Source organism: Cladosporium halotolerans (assembly GCF_011745625.1).
Source record: "Cladosporium halotolerans strain TM138-S3 chromosome Unknown Sca28, whole genome shotgun sequence".
NCBI lineage: Eukaryota > Fungi > Ascomycota > Dothideomycetes > Cladosporiales > Cladosporiaceae > Cladosporium > Cladosporium halotolerans.
Window position 1 is genome coordinate 305624 of NW_027191479.1, and position 14758 is coordinate 320381.

General features: G+C 53.0%; 7 protein-coding genes across 7 annotated transcripts; 2 read left to right on the forward strand and 5 right to left on the reverse strand.

Annotated features, from left to right (window-relative positions):
• Positions 1-17: 17 nt before the first annotated feature.
• Positions 18-1457, reverse strand: WHR41_07323 (uncharacterized protein; the record flags this gene model as incomplete). Its single annotated transcript, XM_069375928.1, has 3 exons — positions 18-920; positions 973-1340; positions 1395-1457. 3 exons carry the CDS (start codon positions 1455-1457, stop codon positions 143-145), a joined length of 1209 nt encoding a protein of 402 aa, XP_069227285.1. The 3' UTR covers positions 18-142.
• A 1651-nt stretch (positions 1458-3108) lies between these two features.
• WHR41_07324 (uncharacterized protein) lies at positions 3109-3706 on the reverse strand (the record flags this gene model as incomplete). The annotated part of the gene is made up of 2 exons (XM_069375929.1): positions 3109-3635; positions 3694-3706. 2 exons carry the CDS (start codon positions 3704-3706, stop codon positions 3109-3111), a joined length of 540 nt encoding a protein of 179 aa, XP_069227288.1.
• Positions 3707-3885: 179 nt separating this feature from the next.
• Positions 3886-4807, reverse strand: WHR41_07325 (uncharacterized protein; the record flags this gene model as incomplete). The annotated part of the gene is made up of 2 exons (XM_069375930.1): positions 4021-4807; positions 3886-3962 (listed from the first exon to the last, which is right to left on the reverse strand). The coding sequence occupies exons 1-2, from the start codon at positions 4643-4645 to the stop codon at positions 3886-3888; spliced, it is 702 nt and encodes a 233-aa protein (XP_069227289.1). The 5' UTR covers positions 4646-4807.
• A 1138-nt stretch (positions 4808-5945) lies between these two features.
• Positions 5946-6350, forward strand: WHR41_07326 (uncharacterized protein; the record flags this gene model as incomplete). Its single annotated transcript, XM_069375931.1, has 1 exon — positions 5946-6350. The coding sequence occupies one exon, from the start codon at positions 5946-5948 to the stop codon at positions 6348-6350; it is 405 nt and encodes a 134-aa protein (XP_069227230.1).
• A 221-nt stretch (positions 6351-6571) lies between these two features.
• Positions 6572-6799, reverse strand: WHR41_07327 (uncharacterized protein; the record flags this gene model as incomplete). Its single annotated transcript, XM_069375932.1, has 1 exon — positions 6572-6799. The coding sequence occupies one exon, from the start codon at positions 6797-6799 to the stop codon at positions 6572-6574; it is 228 nt and encodes a 75-aa protein (XP_069227231.1).
• A 222-nt stretch (positions 6800-7021) lies between these two features.
• WHR41_07328 (uncharacterized protein) lies at positions 7022-7894 on the reverse strand (the record flags this gene model as incomplete). The annotated part of the gene is made up of 1 exon (XM_069375933.1): positions 7022-7894. One exon carries the CDS (start codon positions 7892-7894, stop codon positions 7022-7024), a length of 873 nt encoding a protein of 290 aa, XP_069227232.1.
• Positions 7895-11034: 3140 nt separating this feature from the next.
• Positions 11035-13328, forward strand: WHR41_07329 (uncharacterized protein). Its single transcript, XM_069375934.1, has 4 exons — positions 11035-11481; positions 11541-11697; positions 11753-11883; positions 11942-13328. Exons 1-4 carry the CDS (start codon positions 11198-11200, stop codon positions 13212-13214), a joined length of 1845 nt encoding a protein of 614 aa, XP_069227233.1. The 5' UTR covers positions 11035-11197; the 3' UTR covers positions 13215-13328.
• Positions 13329-14758: the final 1430 nt, after the last annotated feature.

The window sequence follows — 14758 nt, forward strand, 5'->3', positions numbered from 1 at the left end:
TTCTCCTGATCGTAACGTTCTTCTCATCAAATCCGTATTTTCCAAGATTATCGTACGTACATGGCTTCGTGCAGTAAATACATAACACACCGCTTCACCTTTCGCTCCTCACATCATCTTCACTTCAAAATATCAAACCGCCCTACTCCTTCCCCAATCCCCTCAAAACCTCAACAGCATCCTCCAGCTCCTCCTCATAGACGATAACATGCCCGGCCCTCGCGGTGCTCAAATAGCTCATCTCGAAACCAGGCGCTCCGCCCATCCCGATTTTTCCTTTCATCCCTCCTACCAACCCCGCTGCGACGCCGCACACGATGCCGGTACTTTGCAGAGGGAGCTGGGATAAGTCAAGCGTGATGGGAACTTGCACGGGCCCTTCCTTTCCCAGGAGCACGGTGTCGGGGAAGATTGGGAGGAGACTGCTTTCCAGCGTCAGGGATGGGGAGTCGGTTGCTGTGAGAGTCAAGGAGAGGACAGTCGGGGGAGCAGAGGGAGAGGTGAGAGTTGTTAGGAGGGCGTGCTGGAGGATTGACTGCGTGGGCTCCGAAGAGGGCGTGCTGTCTTTTATGCCCGCGCAAGTCACTAGCTGGATGTCAGGGTCGACGTGTGGTGTAATGGAATGGGTTTTGAGGAGGGCAAAAGTGCGGAGTTGCAGTTCTGAGACGGTTGCTGGAGGCGGGGTGCTTGGTGGTTGGGGCGGGAAGTCGAAAGAGGACATAGAAGAGCCATTTCGGTGGTTTGGGTGCAGCAGCGGCGATGCTGGGTTCGTCATGGTGCTGGCACCAAAGCCGTTGGGGTCTTCGGAGTCGGATTCAAAGAGGAAGCCGCGGTCTTCAAGGGCGTGGATGACAGTTGCGCGAGCTTTGAGGGGGACCAAGATGAAGTCAGACCAGTAGCTCGTGATGAAGAATATGGGTCTGTACGGGATGTCAGCAGAGGTGATACCCTGGACACGTTGGGCACACTCACATTTTCGCAAGAGCCAGAGGGCTGCTGAGGTCGAGCACTCTTTGCCCAGCGTCGAGGCCCTCTCCGCCGATGACGATCGCGGAGTAGTCGTCCCTGCTTACCGTGACGCTCTTTTGGAGGTCCGGTCTCAGGCCTGCTATTACAGGCATGAAGAGATCGTCTGCTTGATCTCGCGGGCACGCGATTGAGCACTCGTCGTGTGCGATGGAGATGTTTACGAGAGGATGCCAATACTCCCAAGGCTTTTTGGGCTCTATAGGGTCGCCTTCGGCGTCGAGGTTCGTGTTGTGAAGGAGGAGTTGTGCGATTGGTTGGAGGAAGTGGGAATATGCAGACATCGGGATGTGGATCAAAGCAATGTGAGTGTCCTATTGTATGGTCAATGACGGAGATCAGTATGCTGGAGGGACGACGGTGCGCACGAGAAAGCTGATCTGGGCGTTGAGTAGAGTCTGCGACTCGGCCATCATCATTGGGGAGTCCATGGTGAACCGATGCTGCTGATGATCGACTTGAGAAGGATCGGTATGTCCGACGTGAACGTTGACTGTTGACTGACAATGGACCGTCCAACGACCAGCTTTGTCGAGAAATGGCTGTCGCAGATGGCAAAGCAGACAACCAGGGCTATTCAGCGGTTGACTTGCTCGACAGGCAAAGGATAATCGGCGTACGTCACGGACTGAAAGTTCATGTCGCTGTAATATTATCGTCTCACTGCTTGGGAGTGCAAAAAGAAACGGTATCCAAGAGCGGGTCGCAATCAGCGGGGTTGCGGCAGGAGGGATTCCAGCGGGCTGAAGACGTCGACCTTGATGTATGTTGGAATCAGGAAACCGTAGCTAGGGCAGCTCAGCTGAGGGCAAAGACGTCAGACACGGTACGGGTGTCGTGAGTATAGTCAGTGCGCGTGGGAGTGCAGTCCGCAATGGGTGGGAGTGCAGTTGGTGGCAGCGCCCGAGTCCGGGGAATATGCTCGTCGACGTGGGGCCTCGCAGGTGGCGGCGAGTCGCGACCAGTGGGAGCTCGTCTGCCCCTCGCGCAGAGCTGCAGGCGTGATCCGGCCGGGTCGGGGAGAAGTGACTTGCAGAGTGGGATGATGCGCGCGCCGAGAGGGAGCGGGTGATGCTTGGCTGTGAGGGCTGGGGGGAAGGATGAGATTGTGGTGATATATACGGAAGGGCTACTATAGGGAAACCGGCGTGACGATTGCGATAATGAGCGTGCATGCGCCTCGCGTGTACTGTCTGCTTTCTGGTATGGCCCGGGTAGGGATGGGCCGATAGGGCGGCGGTATTGTGGGCCGGTTACCTCAAGCTTGATAGTAACGAATTCGAAGCGCCTACCTCCTCGGCGCACATGGCCTGGAGAGCGCATTGTCTGGTGATGGGCGGTGGTGAGACGGCGTGTGCGAAGGCGGTGGCGGACGGCATGGGATGGTCGACGTCAGCAGCTGAACAGGCAGAACGCGCGCCAGTGCGGACACGAGGGCGGGTGTGAGGCGATCACGAGGTGAAGTCGAGGAGGGGCTGGTGCGAGTGCTGGTGCTTCGCTTCGCGTGGAGGCGGCCGTGGGAGGCTTCAGCGCGGGCTGGCAGAAGTTGCAGAGCAGGCTGGCCCGAGTTTGGTAGGAGGAATTGCGCCGCTTTCCGGACGGCGCGCCGAGTCTACACGGCTTCGCCGACAGTAGCCTATCTACACCAGACACTCGCCCTATAGGAGGTCGAGTCCTCGACTCAACGTAAATCGCAAACTAGCGGGATCACTCTGTCGCATGAGTTGCTGCATCGGCGTAGCCTTAAGGCGGCCATGCGCCTGGATGGATCGAGCAGCGAGAGTCTGCGCTTCATGCGTGCCCAAGGCCTGCATGAGTGCAGATGCAAGGATGCGAGGGCGAGGCGAGCTGATCCGAATGCTTTTTCGCCGCCTGCCTTTGTGCGTCGCAGTGATGTAGCGTGGTGCCGTGGACTTCTTGCTTGCCACGTACGCGCTGTGCTTGAAGGACGGTCCACGCAGTGTGGACGTCCATCTGCAGGCAAGTCTGCGGGCTCACTTCAAAGGCATCATGGCTCGTCCGGAGATCCACATGACCGCTCATCACAGCCGCTTGGCCCTCGATTCGTGCCGGCTGTGGCAGTCATCCCATCTCACTCCTCCCAAAAGCCCGGTCCATCGCATGGCCCAGCTCATCCGCAGTGCGCACCTGCTCCTGCTTCTTTTTCGCATCTTCCTCCGCCTCGGGCTGGTCCATCAAGTCTACCTGCCCGCCTCCGACCGCCTGAGACTCCTGCTTCTTCTGCGGTTGTAGCAACTTGGCCTCACTGTCCAGCCACCCGGGCGCTTTCCGCCTCTTGTCCTGCAACTCCCGCTCCTTGATGCCTTCTTCCCATTCACGCACTTTCTTCTCGCCGCCTTGTCGTTGCGATGACAGTTGCGAGAGCAAGGCCCTATTCTGGGCCACGATGGCTGACGGGTGTGCTGCGAAGCCGCTGGATGATGTAACGTATGCCGGCAGCTCGGGATTGGAGGGTGCAGGCGCCGCATGGATTGATGAAGGAGGCAGCGTGGATGGCAAGGACGCGTAGTTGTGGGGGAGGGTTGGCGGCTTGGGCAGGTCGATGAAAGGGTTGACGCTCAAAGGCGTTTGCTGGAGGAACGGGTGCGCTGGGGACGGTTAGCGAGGTGAAATGACCATTCGAGGATGCGGACTAAGGTGACTCACCATCGTCGTGCATACTTGCAGGATTTCTTATGGGCTGTGCAATTGTGCGGGCTAGTGTTGTTGCCGGATGTTGTTTGGTGACGAATGTCCTGTTCGCTGCAAGCCGCAGCCTGGCTTCGCCCGCCGAAGTCGATGCGCGCTTCGGCTATTGAGCTGTGGCTTGGCCGTGCTGTGATGTGCCAGGAGCCTTCCTCACAATGTAATAGCCAGAGCCAGCAGCAAGATCAACACGAAGATCAAGACTCCAATGCAACAGCTAGACCATTTATCTGATCGTCAACGTCAGCATCACCACCCAAATCACGACTCACAGCCGCGGAGACTCACCCTCGTTCTTCCGAATCACGAAGTTGATCTTCTTCATTCCCGTCGCCAACTTCCCCTGAACCCTCTCCGTAATCCCATCCACGTCGTCCAGCATGTCAGCCTGCTCCTCTAGCTCCCTGCCCATAGTATCTGCTTGCAAGCGCAAGTTCCCCACCGTCTGAAACACCCCGTCTAGCGCCTGGTCCTGCTCGTGCATCATCTCCATCTGCCGCTGTTCCTCGAACTGCCCGTACTCGTCTTCTTCGTCTCCGTCCCCGCCAAAGGAGTCCGGGTGCGCCAGTGCGCTCTTGTGCGCGACAGTCTCGTTCAGCTGCTTATGCATGTCCTCGATCTCCGCCCCGATGTCTTCGACCAACTTGCGCCGCCGCGACACCTCGTCGATGTCCAGCCCATATTTGTAAGGGTCGCTCTCGACTGCTTTCACGCTGTCGATCAGGTCTTGCAGGTCGGTCGAGAGATCTGTAAGGTTGGATTCGAGCTCTTGTCGCGCTTCCACGAGTTGAGGGTTGCTGGGCGAGGACGCTGAGGACCGGATGCGCAGATAGGAGGTGAAGAGAGGCCGAGTCGAGTCTAGTAGGGAGAGTACGTCGGATTGGACTTGGAGAAAGGGATCTTCGGAGGACATAATGGGCGGATGGGAGCAATTGGCGCGCAGAGAAAGGTCGGTGGAAGGGTCAGCGCATTCGTTGGCCTGTGGTGTATTCTATCTAAACTGGAGTGAGCGAAGAAGCCCGGCGAAGAAGGGCAGAGCGAGTGTACGAGTGGATGGAAATGCAGCTGTCTGATGAGTTGCAGAGGAGGCCAGGCCAGACGCAGCCTGGACGCAACAGCCGCGTCCACGGAGGCCGAAGCTGTGGCTGGACGCGTGGCTGTGCTCAGTGCTGCTCTCTTCCCGCATCCCTCCGTCCACCATTCCGGCGCCAGTTACCTCCAGGCTCACCTACCTTACTGCATCAAAGTTCTGGTATACCTGACTTACGACCTGGGATGCAAACGCCGTGGTAGTGGGCAAACTAGTGATGTCGAGGCCTCCTGCGTCCAAGCCTGTGCGAAACCCGCCATTGGAGCATCAAAAGCCAGGTATCATCCCACCACGCGGGCCATGCCCACCACCCAGAGTCACTCAGCGTGGGATTCGAACTGGCCGTATTAACACGCCCGCTGCGCTCTTTAGGTACGTCCCCGGGCTTAGGGTTGATACGCCCTGCCTCTCGACAGACGCTTGCGGATTGCGTGACGGCGGACTCCACCTAACCAGTCCCCGACTGCTGAGAGCGAGAGACCGCACGATCTTCCTCTTTTTCTTTCGTCACGATCCGTCACCGTCTGTCTTTCGCTGCCTTGCCATCAAGCTGCCCCGTAGATCTTACTTGGTAGCTATATGAGAGTGTGCCGAAGCCTGCTATAATCTCCTCTTCTGGCTTGTGTGGCAAGTACCGTCCATGCAGAACAGAAGAAGCTCAGCTCCCTATTTTTCTTGACCGATGATCAAGACCTCAATATGCAGTGCTTGGACTACATACCGCTACTGAAAGAGCACATCATCTCGCAGGGCACCCCTTTCGAGAAGCACTATTGTACAATCTCCATTTGCTTCCCATCCCGCGTCATTATCTGGACTAGCCTCGCAGCTCACAAAAATAATGTTACCGATCTCAAGGCGCCCTATGGAGGCTATCCCCAAGTTTGTTCGAGCATGGCTCAACGTGGACTCGCTCCATGTCTGGTTACAGCAGCTGGGCTACAATACCTACTATACCGGCAAGCTTTCCAAGTAGCTGGCAGCGATGGCCTTGAACTCGACGGCGCCCCCATTTCTCTTACCAGTGAAGGCCTCGCGACTTCCTCACCCATCGAACACCTTAACGCCGAATTTTGGGGCTCCGCTCTGGGCGAAGGCAAATACGGCTCGCCATTTCCCGATCATGCCGCTACCGCAAACAACGCCTACAGAGCCATCCACATTATCGGCGAATACTAAGACCTCTTGTACACCGTTTGGTACACCTGCGAGCGACGAATTCTACGACGTCGCAAGGGACCCGTCCCAGATGCGTAACTACTTCGATCCCACTTATACTGGCACGCAAGCGCACTATGCACTTCTTGGTCGATCTTTTGCGCACGTTGTCGACCGCTTGTATGGTCTTTCGATGAACACGAAGGCTTGTAAAGGCCGCACATGCGCTCTGCCCTGGCGAACTTTGCATCCTAGTTTGGAAGTGGCCTCGTTGGCAGATATGCTTGGTGAGGAGTTTCACGGGTTCTATCAGAGGCAGCCGAAGGTAGCGTTTAGCTCCTGTGTCAAGGGCCATGATGTCGCTGAGTAAGGGCCGCAGCATGTGCCGTGAAAAAAAGACGAGCTGCTGGAATGGGGTCCAGGGCTTACGAAGGGCTCGCAAGGCCCATTGCTGCCAGGAACGAAGAGGAGGGCGAGCCTAGAGAGGCCGGGGAGATGGAGCGATTGGACTAAACACGTGAAGCGCTTCAACCCCAGAATCATGTCCTCAAGCCGAATTCTCTGGAGATGTCTTACCACACACGTCGCAACTCACCCTACGTACCTGCCCCAACGTGCAAACTCCCTGTCCCGCTTCAGCGCTTCCAAGTCCTCGGGCCTCAGGCACAGCGCGACTACTATTTCACCGCTCAGGGTCCTCGGCATCATGTACGCCAGGCCTTCCCAGCCCTCAAACGAAGGCCGCCGTATAGCCTCTGCTCTGCCGAGAATTCTGCCGAAGTCGAAGTCGTGGCACGCTTCTTTCGCCCATGAGCTCATTTTGATGTCTGAGGAGGGAACTGGTTGTCGAGGAGGAGGGACCGTCGTGCGTGGAGTTGGCAGAGATTCATGCAGTCGCGTCGCTGCTGTGCGAACCTGAAATCCAATGTTATCTGGTTGCAGGAGAGGTTCTCGAAGCGCAGACGCGATGACGCCGAGAGGACTGGACACGACTGCTGAGAGAGGTAGGCAAGCCGAGGTCTTGTGGACTACATTTCCAGGCTAGGCTTCCGGTATGCCCAGGTGCTTGCGTACGTCGACTTGTCGCTCGAATGTCGAGTGTTTTTCTGTAGCGCCGTGTAGCCTATGCGTACGGGCACGGGTCACAGATTGCCAGACCAAAGCGCTGAGAACATCATTCGTCGAGATAAAGGGTGTCGTATTAGCCTCGCCTGCAGCTGCCTTGAGGCTTGACATGGCCTCAGACGAGAAGAGGAAGTAGGTCCAGATTGCTTTCTCGCTCGGGCTGGCCGCCGGTGGTCCACACGGTTGCTTGGGCGGGATGCCGACGGACGGTACCTGGTGCTCGGTCAAGAGCGGTATGACTGACTGTCGCGGTAGACATGCTGATGTGACCTCGTCGTCGGTCAGGAAATCGCCGCGGCATGCTTTTGCGAGCAAGTAAATGATTTGCGACTGCCCTCGCATATCCATGCAGTTGTGCTGGCCGTTGATCACCAGCAGCAGACCTCCTTTGATGGAGTTGAGCTGCAGTGTCAGAACAGGTGCTGGCTTATCGAAATCTCTCGGCAGCGTTTTGCACGGGGCGATGAGGTCTTCGTCCAAAAGCGCGAAGGGGAATGCGCTCCTCCCATAATGATCAAAGCCGGGCAACTCGTCTTCAAGGTCTTTCACTATGACTGAAGGCCATCTCCCGGACTCTACCATGCTGAACGAGCCATGTTCGTCCTGAATCACTTCGCCAGACACCCAAGGAACCCTGTCTGCCAAACGAGCGAGACCATTTTTGATATGTTCCACGACGAGGTTGCGGGTGACGAAGTCGGACTGTTTGAGGGCGAAGCAGAAGCAGAGCTGGGTATAAAGCTTGAACAATCGCGGGCTTCCGCCGAAAACGTCAAGCCTCTCAATCATGACAGCCAGGGTGACAGCACGTCGTTGGGATACCTGAAGGTACGTTGGAGCCAGGCTTTGAAGCTGGGTGCTGAGTGGCGGGCTCCACTTTCACTTGCGCGGGGCATGACTGTGTCACATTAATCCTTCTCCCCGCGACAGATGTGCCATGAACGAAGTGCGAAATTGCCTCGCGCTGTGATTTTTGCGATTTGCGCGGTCCCGGTGATTATGGAGTGATGGAAGATATCCGCCCCACGAGCAATACACGATGATGCGAGGGAAACGGTTGGTCGAGGCAGCTAGGTCCGCGGACACTAGCATTATTAGGCTCAAATCCACGCTATCATGGGATCGGAAGTCGGATGGCGCGGTGCGATCGCTCGAGCTTTTATATTTCTTCGTGACCGGCATACTTATCGATCCTTGTCCATGGCCTTTCAAGTCCGGGGAGATAGGTTTCCTGCATCAAGCAATCTAAACAGTACTTGTTATAGCGGATCCTGCGTCAAATCATGCGCCTCCTGCTCTGGGGTTTTGCAACATTTTTCTGCCTTCTGAACCTCTCGAGCGCCTTTCGAAGCTCCATCGATGATGCTTGCAGTAGCCAGATTGAAAGGAGAAGTTTGAATTCGCGCAGCAGTGTGTCATCGCGGGAGCCTGCTGCCGATCAATCCCGGCGTCGCCGGCCAGAAAACATCTTGGAAGAAGGCCCTGAGGATTCAGCTGGTCAAGCAAAAAGCTGTCCAAACTCTGACTCTACGAACAACACCAGAGAGACGAGATGCGATCCAGACTACTTGCCCCCGGGCTATTACGACGCTCTCGAAAACCCGATCTCAGAGGAGGAATACCTTCAACAAGTTGCTTACGAGCAGAAGCATGGGGTTCCTTATGTGCGCAACAGGGTGCGAGAGCAAGCGAACTTGAAGAAGCCCTTATCGCTCTTGGTGTTCTCGGAGATTGAATGCGGTGGCGATGTTATGGCGCGAATCAAAGAGCGCGGCACGTGCTATCAAGCTACGCAGAGTTTGAGCGTTTCTGTTGACTCTCTACCGAGCGATTGCGCAGTGATCACGTTTACAGATGCATCTTGTCAAGTTGATCCTTTTGACATGATCCCAATTCTGAGTGATACGAGTGGATGCCATAGCACAGATGCTTTTAACAGCATACACGTCGCTTGTCAACTGCTACCAGTTTGATATCGATGGGAAACAGTCGTTCGTTCAGAAGCAAGTTATGAAGATTGGCGAGCTGCTATGCGGTACAGAATGAATTTACCGAGCCCCAGAATTGTTCAAGGCATCTGCTACACAGAAAGCGAGTCTCCATTCAAGCGAGACTCAAGCGAAGACTGCGATCGTTGTCAAACCCGATTTTGCTGTCAGAGGGGTCCATACTAGCGTTCCCAGATTTGCCAAATGATCTCAGGGAGAAATACGCTGTTTGCTAATCACTCACAACTAGTCGCACGAGTCTTCAAACGACATCATCATGAGATGGCTGTTGACATTGACCAGCACATTGATCACACAGGAATGACCTAATAGACGCCCGCATGCATGCTCCCGCTTTGGAAACTTCTCGTGAGGACACGGCCAGCAAGGTTTGTTTAGTACAGTCCCTGAGTGAAGCTTGTTTGTTTTGGTCGTCAGAACGTGTCCTTTGAACACATAAAGAGGTGGGTTATTGAGGGTCTTAGCTAATCCAGATATTGATGCAATGGTGCTGGTATCCACTCGGATGCCATCCAAGTCGTTGAGTCTTTCCAAAGATTCCGCTGTTTGAGATTTCTAGATTTCTAGATTTCAAAGATGACATTACTTTGCTCTGTGATCTAGAAGCAACCTCCAACAAGATCATTTACTAAAATGTGTTCTCCAGTAAATCCACTATTCAGCTGATTGACGTGCTCAATGGCACGCTTGGATTCATCTTCTCACTCGACGCACAGGACACGTACGCCAGAATCATCCGTCGCCCGTGAGGAGTCATGGGCTTGTGGTGATATTGCGCAAGTCATGAAATGTGGCCAAACACGGTGTCGTACCAAGCGCCATCCTGCGCAACCGGCAAAGCCTGCAGTCACTGTTGACGCACAGCTCCAGATCCTACTCCAAAGCGTCGTTGCAGCCAGGAGTGATTTCACAAAAGTGAGCCAGCATCTCGACTGCTGGCGGGCCAGTCTCCCAACAACTTGCCAAGAGAAACTATTGGAGGCCGATCTGATCAAATTATCTGATCCGGCCGAAATCGGCGCGTGCGGCAGAAGGCGGGGCGGGTCTTGTGAAGGCGCTGGCACGTGCCGAGCTCGCACATGTCAAGGATACCGTCGACAGTTCTATGTGAGCTCGCTTTGCGCGTAGCCGTGGTTTCGTGATGGTTCATGGCATGGTTCCTGCGTGTCCGCGATGTTGCGGTTGTGACAGAAAGCTTTTATATTCGCCTCCAACTGTAGGGTCCTCGCCGTACCGACGGCACTTCCCCCTGCTGTATTGCTGCGGCATCCGCCATCCCCCGCATTCTGCATGTAGGTTTCTTACACCTGTTGACCAGCGCTAACAACAGCAGTTGGTGGAACTCAACCATTCGCCACAACCTGCGTTCAATGAGTCGGAAAAGCAGCGCAGGCGACCCGGACTCCTCTATTCTGCACAAGTTTATCAGATCGTCGCCCAGCTCCGCGTCGATCGAACGGTCTCGGCCGAAAATGCCGCTCCCAGCACTTGGCGACCCTTGGCGACTGCACGCCGAGCTCTTCTGGAAGGGCCAGTCGCGTGGGATGCTGCCCGAGCTCTGGCAATCTCATCTGATAACGGCAGATCATTGGCTCGCGCACGCCGTTCGCCAGGGCTGTCCTGCTGGCTTGGTACTCTCGAGCGCAGCGCATGCAAGCTTGTGGGAACAATGATCGGCTTGTCACGAACAATCGTGCCTGCATGTGCGCGCCACGGGCCTTTGAAGACGCGACTCTCGTGCTTATGATCGTGCCCTGACTGACGTGAAGAACATCCAGGCATGGCCAGTGCCGCCCCTCCAGCGAGAAGAAGCAAAGCCGCCGCCAGGGCTGCAATATCCGGATGTCTTCTTATGGACTCGCCCGTCTTTGCCAAGTCGCTAATTGCGCTCTTGTGCATCTGCGAAAGAATCTTTTCGCGGCACCCTGATCTTGTTGGGGCGCCCCGAGCGGACTCTGACCATACAAAAGAGCGGCGCCTCGCCTACTTCATGCCGCCCTCCCATCTTATCTGATCGGGCTCTTCACCTTCACTCCCTGTCCCACTGATTCTGCCGAGCACTCCGTCAAGTCTCGCAGTTGCCATGGGCTTTCTCAGCAGGCTTCGGCCTGATCCCAGTGCCGGCTCGCCGGAAATTGTGCGCACCCAGTATGCCACTACCGACCGGAGCACAGAGAAGACGGGCGCCGCGGTCGCCGACACGACTTCTGTCGAAGCCAACCAGTCGCACAACATCAAGTCCGTGCCATCGCAAGACAGCGACAACGAAGATGAGCTGGTGCATAAGGACATGCAACCTGGTGTCCAGAAGATCGAAGGAATGGCACAAGTCTGGCCTAGGTGGGCGCTGTGGACCACCTACATTCTGTAAGTTGCAGCGCTGTATACCGTGAACCACAGATCGCCAGTAACTGACTCGCGAGTAGCGTTTGGGTCATCTACTTCATTGATGCCTTAGAAGGGCCCACAGGATGGACGTTGACCCCTTATGTCACGAGTGAGTTTCAGCTTCACGGTCTCACTGCCATCACCTCAGTCGTGGCGCAGCTTGTCGCAGGCTTGTTCAGGCTTCCTCTCGCAAAGGTATGCTGCCAAAACCCAAGTTCGAACAGAATGACCGGCTGACAGTTAAGCAAAGCTCATTGATGTCTGGGGCCGTCCAGAAGGTCTCGCACTTTGCGTTGTCCTCATGACCGTCGGATCGATCATGATGGCAGCTACCAACAGCGTCCAGATGTATGCTGCAGCCGAGGTCTTCAGTCAGACAGGGTGAGTACCAATTGGCATGTCAGCCTCTAGACCCTTATTTCTGACAGTGTTTGTGTAGTGGTGGCAACCGCAACTACATCCTCAGCGTTATCCTGGCCGACACCTCGCAGCTCAAGAACCGAGGACTCATCTTTGCATACATTGCATCGCCATACCTGATCACGACCTTCACATCAGGATACTTCGCAAACTCTATGCTGAACGGCCCTGGCTGGCGATGGGCTTTTGGCATCTTTGCGATCCTGCATCCCTTGCTCAATCTTCCGCTATTTGTCATGTTGATGTACTATCAACGCAAGGCTATTCGTCAGGGTCTTGTCCCACTCCGGAACAGCGGTCGCACGGTCTTGCAGTCCATCAAATACTACTCAGTCGAGTGCGATGTCTTTGGTCTTGTGCTGCTGGTCACCGGTCTGGCTCTCTTTCTTCTGCCGTTCAACCTATTCCCCTATCAGGGTGCTACACTTTCCGAGCAATGGTCTTCCGCCCTGGTGGTATCTATGCTGGTCATCGGACTCAGCATCATCATCGCCTTTGTTATCTGGGAGTGGAAGTTCGCACCTGTCACTTTCATCCCCTTCCACCTGCTCAGGGATCGCACAATCCTCGGTTGTTCCTTAATCGCGGCGATCTTGTTCGTGGAATTCTACATCTGGAACACTTACTTCTCATCCTTCCTCCAAGTTGTTCCGGGCTTGAACATTGTGCAAACCGGCTACGTCCAGAACATCTACAGCATGGGGGCTTGTTTCTGGAGCTTTGTCGCGGGCATCATCCTGCGATACACTGGCGACTTCAAGTGGCAGTCTCTGGGATTTGGAATGCCTTTCACACTGCTCGGTATTGTACTCATGATTGTATTCCGCCAGCCCGAGGTCAACATTGGATACATTGTGATGTGCCAGCTATTCATCGCGTTCGGAGGCGGTACACTCGTCATCGCGCAGCAGGTTGGAGCCATGGCCGCGACAACACACCAGTACATCGCGGTTGTCCTCGCAATTTTGTCAGTCTTCAACTCGATCGGTGGCGCTATCGGCGCCTCTATCGCTGGCGCAATCTGGGGAGGAACGTTCTCCTCCGACCTTGCGCGCTTCTTGCCAGTGGAAAGCCAGGCCGACGCGCCCCTCATCGCTGGAAACCTGACTATGCAGCTTAGCTACCCCATCGGAGATCCGACCAGAATCGGCATCCAGAATGCCTATGGCAACTCTCAGCGGATTATGCTAATCGCTGCTACCGCCATCACGGCTTTGGGTTTCCCGGCAGTTGCGATGTGGCGCGCAATTGACACCAGGCAGAGGAAGCAGGTCAAGGGCAGAGTCTTGTGAGGATTTTGAGTAGACGAGATCATTGTAGCATTAACCACCTTCGAGATATGCTGTAATATAGGTCATAGTAGTACAAGAGTTTAAGTCTCACCGGCTGAAGAAGCTTCTTTACCTCACTAACCAAGAACCTATTATAGCCAAATACTCTTACGCGCGTACATATACCCAAGCCAAGTATACTAAGCTCGTACTATATGACTATCGAGATAGTAGTATACTTACTCTCTAACTTTAGGGTTTGGGTTTCGCGCTATAGAAGAAATAGATTTCTTAGGAATTTTTAAGATATCTATCCACTTTTCAACTCGGTACGATATATACTTACCCTACTATCGTAGATTGAAAACGATAGCTTTTTAAAAAATTAAGGTTTTTAGAGAATTTGAAAATATAAGGTAATTTCCTAATATAGTAATATAATTTCCTAATACCTTTAAGTAGGTACTTAAAGTATTAAAGAGTAGTATAGTATCTTAATCTTAAAGAATATAAAAGATATATATAATATTATATAACTTCTTAGTATAATATCTATAACGTTTCGTATTCTAACTAAAATATAAAAATCTTACTTTAGACGCTTCTAGATATTTTATAATACTAGGTATTATAAAATAGCCTAATATAGTAACCTAGGGGTTTCGTATTCTTAAGAAAGTCTATATTATAAGAGAGTAATACCTACGTAGAAGCTCCTTATAGTATTTAATAAGTTCGATATTACGAAGCGAAGGTTCTTTATCTAAGTCTACTTAAAAGGGGGTAGAACGCCAAGTATACGAGTATAGCCCGTATACGCTTCTAGGGCTTACTCTTTATAATACCTTCTTCCTCTCTTCTTCTTTAAGGACCGACCGTTTTCTTCTAATATCTACTACTTTTCCCTAGTAGCCTTTATAATATAGTCCTATTAGGATTTCGTAAGGCTCTAGGATATATTATCTAGGTACTATAAACTCGTCTTACTACTAACTTTACTTTATATTATTATATAATTTTTTAGTATATAAATATAATATTACGTCCTAATCCCTTCTTTACGTATACTATATCCTTATAATCGTTATAACTTAGTAAAGTTATAGTTATCTTTATATACGTAGTTATATATATAACTTTTATTTAACTATACTATTATATATATATCCTTTACTTAGCTACGTAGTTATATATTATTTATAAGTAGCGAACTATATAGTAGCTAGGGACTACCCTATAAAAGACTACTTCTACTTCTATTCTCTCTTTCTCCTTTTCCTTCTATAACTATAGTAGTAATAGTAATAGTACTAGTACTAGTATTCTTCGCCTATAATATAAATAACTCCTATATATCCCTAGTAGCCTCTATAGTATACTAACTAGGGTTTAGATATCTACTATTATCTACTATATCTTTTACGCCTAGGCTAGTATTAACTACTATAACTAGCTTATAAGTTTAGTCCTCGCCAAAAGGCAACGGAGGAGAACACTGATCTCCTCGCCAAAAGGCAACGGAGGAGAACACTGATCTCCTACTAACCCTAAGGCGGCGCTAACCG